At 43.7% G+C, this 8719-nt stretch overlaps 1 protein-coding gene across 1 annotated transcript in view; it reads left to right on the forward strand.

Annotated features, from left to right (window-relative positions):
- Positions 1-1545: 1545 nt before the first annotated feature.
- The window catches only part of Cpped1 (calcineurin like phosphoesterase domain containing 1), a 147989-nt gene continuing 140815 nt past the window's right edge, over positions 1546-8719 (forward strand). The window contains exon 1 of the mRNA XM_023704396.1: positions 1546-1716. Coding sequence (XP_023560164.1) covers positions 1647-1716 — 70 coding nt within the window. The 5' untranslated portion in view covers positions 1546-1646. The remainder of the gene's footprint in view (positions 1717-8719) is intronic.

The following is an 8719-nucleotide window of genomic DNA, read 5'->3' on the forward strand; positions in this document are numbered from 1 at the left end:
AACTTTAAAAAGTATATTTCCATTTTCTGTATACTTAAAGAAAAAACAAAACAGAGGTTTGTACCTATGTTGTTTGCTTATTATTTCTTGCCTATATCTTGTAATATGAGAAACTACTTTGGCAGTAACAATACACAATGTACTAATCATTGTTACTCTCCTAAAATCTTGTTTTGAGATTTTGTACCATTGTTTTTATTTTTTTTCTTTAAAATAAAATACCTGATGTAAAAAAAAATTTTAAAAAAGATTACAAGTACAGCCACTCAGGTAATATGGATCCAATGGGATATCACAAGGTGAATACAAGGTGGGACAAAACTATAGCCAACCAATGTACAAATACAGTCACGTAGGTAATACTGATTAAATTGGGATCATTGGGGATAAGAAGTCACATAGCAAGGGAACATGGGCTAAACAAAAACTTTTTAGGAGGGGAGGATCATAGGTCTCAGCCTAACTACGAACAGCTAAATTTTCATGGCCATGATTCAACATGTGGTCATTCTCAATGACCACTTCCTCCTTCTCCAAGCCAGTCCTGGACACAACTTCATTTTACCTTTCCGGCACACACAAGGGAGCCTCCAAGCAGCTCCTTGCATGTCACTAAACCTACCCCTCAAGCTCTGCCCCTAGCAAAAGTCTGTAACATCTCAGCTTCCCTGTCTGTCAGAGGATCTCCCCACCTCCCTTGGATTCTCTCCTTGTTTTTTTTTTTTTTTTTTTTTTTCGGAACCGGGGATCAAACTCAGGCCCTTGCACTTGCCAGGGAAGCGCTTGTTCCACTGAGCCATCTCCCCGGCCCCTCTCCTTGTTCTCTTTATTAAAGGCTTTTTCCATCTTTTTACTTCTGCTTCCCAGCGTTGCCACTGAAAAACCTAACAGTGGGTTTGGGAGGTTTTGGCTCTCCACCGAAGGTGAGGGATGCCTACTTGGTATATCAATCACTGCTATCCATCTCTTGGGGAACTACGTGGGTGTAGTCATTTATCTGAGGTCTAAACTTCAATCTTTATCTTTAATAGAATCACTGGTATTGGCTGGGAAACTCCAGATGCCCTAAGATGAAGTGCCATAGATCACAATGGTGGACCTGGAAGACTGTCTTGAGAACAGACCCCCATTCACCAAGTAAAGATCAGGATGCCAGTTCAACTGGAATTTCAGATAGAGCAGTGAAAAAAGTGTAGCTATCTCCCAGTATTGCATGGGACATACTTGGAAATAATTATAAGATACAATTTTGGTTTTTTAATCTGCTATTCCAAGTTAATTTGCGGTACTGTACTTTAACCTCCACTTTAATCCTCTTTAATTAAGGTTACTTTAATCTAACTTTAAATCTAGAAGCCCTACCCTGGGGGAAAGCCTAGTCCCAAAGCTTGAGTCCACGGTGTCCAGTGTCCACGCGGGTCCTTGACACCTGGGCTTTGTCAGGCGCCTGTATCGATTCCAGAGGAGAAGGACCGCTGGTGCCTTGGTCCCGCCCAGACAGCACTAGCGGCACCCTGAGCCGCCGAACCCCGCCCCACCCCTCGCGTCCCGCCCTGAGCAGAGGGCACAAACGGCCAGAGCCGGGCTGCTGCACGCGGTAGAGTCGCGCTGTTCCCTCGCACGAAGTGTCCTCCCAGAAGCTCGCTATGTCAGCTGCGAAGGTGGGGGGTGTTTTCCACAGAGCCCGGGACAGGACCCTGGACGCGTTTGTCGCAGGTACTGCTGGTCCGCCGCTGGGGTTGGAAACTCCGGAGTTGCGGAACCTTGTGCCGCGGGAACCTGCGGTCGTGGCGCGCGCGGCTACAGCCGGACCCCTTCGCGGGCTGCACTACGCGCGGTTGGGGACCGTGTGGAAGCGAGGCCACCTGGGCTTCAGCTTTTGGGGGGCGCTAGGATGGAGAGCCCAGCGGGGGGAGCCGGCCCACGGTATTCAGGGACCCGGACCTGACTCCTCTGAGAAAACGAAAGTCAGAGAAAAACAGCAAAGCGGAGTCCCCTGCGCTTGGACCCGGGTCCCAGCCTGCCCTGGCAGTGCCTCCGCGTCCTCAGCGGCGCAGTGGGAGTCCGCGAGCTTATGGGGGACCCCGGGTGAGCGCTGGGTGCAGGTCAGAAGCTGCTGTCACGGGGGGGGGGGGGTCTTTCACCAGAATGCATTTTATACGACTCACGGCTGAGTCGCTCCCTGAAATGTTAACGGCAGCCAACAGCACCGGGGAAGCATTCTAGAGTTGTGGCCGAGCTGAATGCACGGGCGTTGGATTTAGATAGTCTGCCACACGGTAAAGACGAGTTTGATGATGACAATGAAGCGATGAGGAGAGGAGATTTTAAGTGTTCACCAACTGCACACACAAAAATGACGATGGGTGGTAACATGCCTTAGGTTTCGTCACTACAATATAGGCATATATCAAAACATCAGTTGTATTCCATTCCATTTTACTTGTTAACTTAAAAATAATGTTTTTACTGTAAAGCGAAAATGATAAAAGCATTAGAAGCAATACAGAATTTCAAAAAATAAGATGATAGAAATCAGCAGTGGTTGTTACATGGCATAATGTTTCCACATTCAGATTACCAGATATAAGCATGCAAAATTCGTCAAAAAATTAAGCGTCAATTGTTCCTTTCAATAAACCAAAAAAATTAGTAAAATTTCTTCGCTTTTTTTTTTTTTTTTGGTATTTTTTAGGGAAGCGTCTACAGGGTATTCAGGGTCACACTACTAGACTCGTGGTGATCAGCCTGTTCACAGCCTCCCAAGAGCTGGGATTACAGGCGCATGCCACCACACCCAGTCTCAGTTGCCATCTCAGTGGGTTCCCGGGGGCGGGGCCTGAACGGCAGGCCTGGGGATCCAACCACTGGCCTCTGTGCCTGCTTGAAGGGGTTGTAATCCGCTGAGTTTTAATCCTACTGAGCTATTTGGCTGGCTCTTCTTCGCTGTCGTGTGTGTGTGTGTGTGTGTGTGTGTGTGTGTGTGTGTGTAAATATATTTTCATTTCTTTCATTTCTACTTTCCTTGCCTCATAGGATGGCTGGGAGTGTTACCGGATTGCAAGTATTTCTACCACCCATTGTTGGACATACCCTAAATGTTAAATGAGTACAGCATTAGTTCAAGTGGCAGGGTTCTGGTGGTGCATGCCCACCCCCAATTTTTTCGTTTTTTTTTTTTTTTTTTAATTTTAAAAAAGGGCCTACAGGATGTTCAGGATCTCACTATTAGATTGGACTCATGATCCACCTGTTTACAGCCTCCCAAGAGCTGGAATTACAGGCGTGTTGCCACCACACCCAGTCTTAATCTCTGTCTCAGAGCATGCTCCAGGGGCAGGGCCTACTGATGCTTTAATCCACTGAGCTGTTTGCTCTTAGTTTTGTTTTTGTTTTTTTGCAGTACCAGGGATTGAACTCAAGATCTTCAGTTTGCCAGGCAGGCACTTGCACCTCTGAGCTACATCCCTGGCCCTGCTGAGCTATTTGGCTGGCCCAATTTTTCGTTTTGTTTTCGCCCTGGAATCAAATTTCCCAGGAACTCACCAACTCTGTAACTGAAGGGAAGTCTCCCCAAGATGCTCAGCCTGATCCTGCGTATCCCACCATTTGCTTCATGCTTGCCACTCTCCTTGTCCAGTTTACCTGCCTCACTGGTTTTCTTGAACTATACATACAAGGGACAAGCCTTTTTCTCCTGAGAATCTTGGTAGCTGCTCTTTGCTCCTGCAGTTACTGGTAGGTTTGGTGAGCCTGGCTCTTTGACACACTGCATTTTAAAGTTCATTCATTTTTGCAGGGAGTTTTTGCCTGGCTACCACATTTGAAGTAGGTTTCTCATGTAAGTCTATTAGAATCTTACCCTTTTTGCCGTTTGCAACTCTTGGTGGAAGAGTGGCAAGATTCTGGAAGATTGTGAGTGACCAGAAATCCCTGGTGATGTTGGGAAATATTGTCTTGCCATTTCCTTTGTGTGTTAATACAGCTTGACTTTTTTTTTTTCTTTTTACCCAACATGATTTTATTTTGAAATTTATCTGCAATAATATAGTTTCACTTCATGTTTATGCTGGGCAATATTCATTGTGTGAATATATACACTGTACATTCTGTTGATGAATATGCTAAATATCTTTAAGTTTGCTTCACCCTTTGCCTCTCCAAATCTCTCTCCTGGGCCAGGGAGACAGCTCAGTGACACAAGCACCTGCCTGGCAAGCACAAGGGTCCTGAGTTTGAGTCCTGGTACTAGGAAAAAAAAAATCTAGCTCAAACCCCTTTCCCATGGTGTTCCAAGAAGATTGACCCCTGTGGGCTACTTCAGCGGACTCCTTGCCCTTCTGTTTAGCCAGTGGGAAGGCTTGACTGGAGGTCAGAAGGAGGAGAAAGCAAAAGCCAGCCTATTTATTCCTGTGCTTTACTTTCTGAGATTTACTGTGAGCTGGTTGTACTCCTCTCCCTGGAAGGGTACAGCTTCTGTTAAGACATACTTTTCCTTCAGATTTTTTCTGCAAATTTGGGTAACCATTGTCTTCTTCCCTCCATGCAGGTGTGAGTGATAGCAGCTCTGCTCTTCTGCCTTTGGGCTGCCAAAAGCCTATCCCTTGTGGTTTTCCTACAGTCCATCCTATACAACCCCCTTAAATAAGCCCTCTTTTAATCTTGAGTATGTGAGCCATTTCCTGCTTGGGTCCTAACTGATATAGTGCCCATTTAGTTGTTTTTCGTTCTAGTTTTCTTTTTCCTTTTTCTTTTTGGTACTGGGAATGGAACTCAGGACCTTGTATTTGCCAGGCAGGTACTCTATCTCCCCAGCCCAACTTTCTTTTCCTTTATTTCCTTTTTCTTATTTTTTTTTTCAACTCTTGTTTTTACTCTTGTTTTCACTCTTGTTAACAGTTCCTAACAAGAATGTTAAGAACATTCTTGTACAGGTCTTTCTGTGGACATGTTGGAGAATTTATCTAGGGGATGTATATATCCAGGAGTAAAGTTATGAGTTATGGGGTATAATTATCCCCAGCTTTACTAGATAATTGTCAAATTACCTTCAAAGGTTGTACCAGTTATCCTCTACCAGCAGTGCAAAAAAGCTCCTGGTTACTTTGTCGCATCTCTTTTCATTTTGAGAAATATGATACTTCTATTGCAGTCTGCAGTATCTTGTGAAGAGAAGAAAGTGGGAGAGGGTGTGGCAAGTTACAAGACCTCAGGCTCAAAATCTTTGCGCAGAGTCATTGCACAAAAAATAAATTTTAGCAGCTGATGGGCACTGATGGCCACTGCAGTGGAAGGAGTTAGGATGTTAGCTATATTGGTTCTCAATTATGGTTGGGCTGAGGGCATGGGTGCCTTCACAGAGAAGGGAGTAAGAGATGGGGCAAGTTACAGATTACTAAGAATTCAAAGGAATTGCTAAGGGCATAGTGCATCATGCAGCCTTATGTATGTCTGTTCAGGGATAAGCAGGCACACTGAAGGGCTTAGAGCAGAAATAGCCTGAAATTCTGAAAGATAAAACCAGGTTTTGGTACCTAAGCCAAGCAGGAAGACATGGGGTGGAACCCAGCATCAGACATCACAGAGGTCTAGGTGAATGTATACTCAACTGATGACTTTGATAGGTGTTCCTAGAAGTACCTAAGGCCAGTCCAGGCTCTGTGGGAAGCTCGAGCTGGTAAATTGCCTCTAGACAAACTTGGAAGAAAAAGAAAAAGAATTAGTTTTTCCCAGTGTCTCACCAAAACTCATGCTGCCTGTCAAAGAAGTTCAGTTGAGTCAAACAGTTGTCCTAAAATCACAGCTCTGCTGACCTTGCCTTACACTGCAAAAAACTCCCTCCAGAATTAGCCACCTCATTTCTCAAGTAAACTCTGTCCGCTGAATGAAAGAGCACTGAGCTCTATGACCATTTCTCACCAGGAGTGATTCACCCAGGTGACAGTGTTCCATCAGCTGCCAGTAGTGGAACATATGAGGTACAGTTTCAGTTACCTAGGCTCTGCCAGTGGTTGTTGACTGGAAGTAAACTGTGCACATCTCACCTGCACTCACATCCCTAAGCCATGTTAAGATGTTCGTTTTAATTAGGCAGATCGATAATTACATTTCCTTGACATGAATCCTAATTAGGACTGTTTTCTCCTAGTAACTACCTTTTGAGAGGTTTATCACATCTGTTCTGAACAAATAATGAAATAGAAATATAAAGATAAAAATGTTTTTAGAATACATTTGTAGGTTTTTTTTTTTTTTTGTTGGAACCGGGGATTGAACTCAGGTCCTTGTGCTTGCCAGGCAAATGCTTATTCTACTGAGCCATCTCCCGGCCCCTGTAGGGTTTTTTTTTTTTTTAGTTCATTTTACTATTGCAATATTTTCTTCTTCAGCAAACCACTCTTGGATGTTTTTCTTAAAATGATTATTTTTATGGGTATTTTCAACCCCTGCATGTGATTCAGAAGAGCCGATTCCATTTGCTAATCCTAAGTATATTTTGCTCTTCTCTGGAAACTGTCTCACACTGAAAGAATAAAGAGATTCTCAGTAATCTGTAACTTGCTGCATTTCTTGCAAACCTTACTGTAGATTTTTTTTTTTTTTTTTAGAAGTACGAAACCTGTAAATACTTATCCAGGATGGAGCCCGGATTATAACAGGACAGTTAAGAAAAAGTGAATGCTTCAATTGTGCCTTAAATTTAGCCCTAGTAATTATCTTTAACTTGAGGAAGATTCTGTTAAATAAAGTTTGTAGGAGGCCATCAATTTGGAATGGACACCTATACTGGTTCCAACAGGCAGAGTTTAATTATAGTAACTGGACTTTTGTTGATTGCAGGAATCCCTGCAGCCAGTTAACTGAGTGTAAACAATTGCCAATTGAAGCTGTAACCAGTTGACTGGTTGATTGACTAAGCCATAGCCATAACTTGTTTTCTATTTCCCTCTTCTATTTTTTTATGAATGATTTTTTGTCCCTTGTGGGTTGGAGTTCACAGAACTGGTTCTAGGAGCTGCCTACTTGCAAATTATTTTTGTTTTATTTTGTTCAAATAACCCTATTGAAGGTCAAGGGAATTTCCTCTTAATACTCCCTCTGACTAAATAGGAATGTCGATTGTTTCTCACTTCCTCAGTTAAGACACAGAGTGACCAGTGCACACGTGTATACATGTGGTAGTCAGCTGTTCACTACTGTGGTAAAATACCAGTGATAAAGTTTACAGGAGGAAAGATTATTTTGGCTTGTTCTTAGAGCTTTCAGTCCATGGTTCACTGGTTACGTTGCTTTTAGGCCTTTGCCATGCCAAGGCAGAAACATTGTGGCAGACATGGCAGGGAAGGAAGCAGAGAAAGAGGGAAGAAGAGGCCCCAGGAAGAGGGGCTAGAGACCAAATACGGTCATGTCCCATGATCCAGTCCCTTCAACTGTGCCCCCCTCTTCCATCACCTTCCAGAAATGCTGTAAAATTATGACCTCATCAGTTGATCTATCCACTTAATAGAGCTAAAGCCCTCAGGATCCAGTCTCTTTCCAAAAAGCCCACTAGCTGGCAACCAACTTTTTAATGCATGAGTTTTGGGGGACAGTTCAAATCTAAACCCTAATTTGTGGCACCCAAAGTCTATCCCATTATGCAACATATATTCAGGCCATCTCCAAGAATCATCAAAATCTGCACAGTTCTAGCATTTCTTAAAAGTCCAAATCCAAAGTCTCAGACTTAAGGTGAACTCTTAGCTGTGAGTGAGCTAATGAGTAAGTAAATAAATAAATAAAATAGTTATATGTTTCCAAAATATCACAGTGCAGGGGGAACCATCAGAACAAAAAGGATCAAGAATGCAGCTCAAGTCTGAAGTGAAAATTGGAAGATCCCTAGAAAGTCCTGGTATGAATATATATGGAAGGTCCATGGAAGCTGGAGTCCGATGCCCATGGCAATGATAGCAGCAAAAGACACATCCACACAAGTGGAATGAAGCTTACGTGTGCAGGCTGTTTTCCTCTTCCTGCTTTTGTTCTTTTTAGAGTGCAAGCCTGTTGGACAGTATTGCCTCTTCAAGATAGGTATCCTGCCTCAGACATGCCAGTCATGTCTGGAAACACCCTCACAGGGCGGAGGAGATAGCGCAGTAGAATAAGTGCCTGCCTGGCAAGCTCAGGGTCCTGAGTTCAATCCCTGGTTCTGAAAAAAAAAAAAAAAAAAAAAGTGCAGAGTAAACATTCCCAATCCAAGTAAGAGGGATGCCAGTGACTGCCACTGCCTTGAGCAGTTATGGGGCCCACTTAGACCATGGTTACAGAAACCTCTGAGTTCTAGATGACTGATTAAATCACTATATGATAAATCCTTCCTGGAGAGATAGTTCTCTAGGTGGCTTTACTTGAGCAGGAGTTCTAGGGTTCTTTTTACAAGTGAAGCAGTTAAACTTTTACATCCTACCATGGGTAGAGTTCAGCCAATTCCTATGCTATCTCAAGGCAGCTTTCGTATTGCCCCAGTGCAGAGTACTTGATTCCATTTAGTGGCACTAATGTCTTCAGCCACACTTTTTTTTTTTTTTTTCGGAACCAGGGATTGAACTCAGGCCCTTGTGCTTGCCAGGGAAGCACTCAATTCCACTGAGCCATCTCCCTGACCCCTCAGCCACACTTTTCTTGGTTGTAACCCTCCTTACTAATTTTCCAGATAGGTCTCAATCCAGTACAGTTC

Source organism: Octodon degus, unplaced genomic scaffold (assembly GCF_000260255.1).
Source record: "Octodon degus isolate 3935 unplaced genomic scaffold, OctDeg1.0 scaffold00195, whole genome shotgun sequence".
NCBI classification, from domain to species: domain Eukaryota; kingdom Metazoa; phylum Chordata; class Mammalia; order Rodentia; family Octodontidae; genus Octodon; species Octodon degus.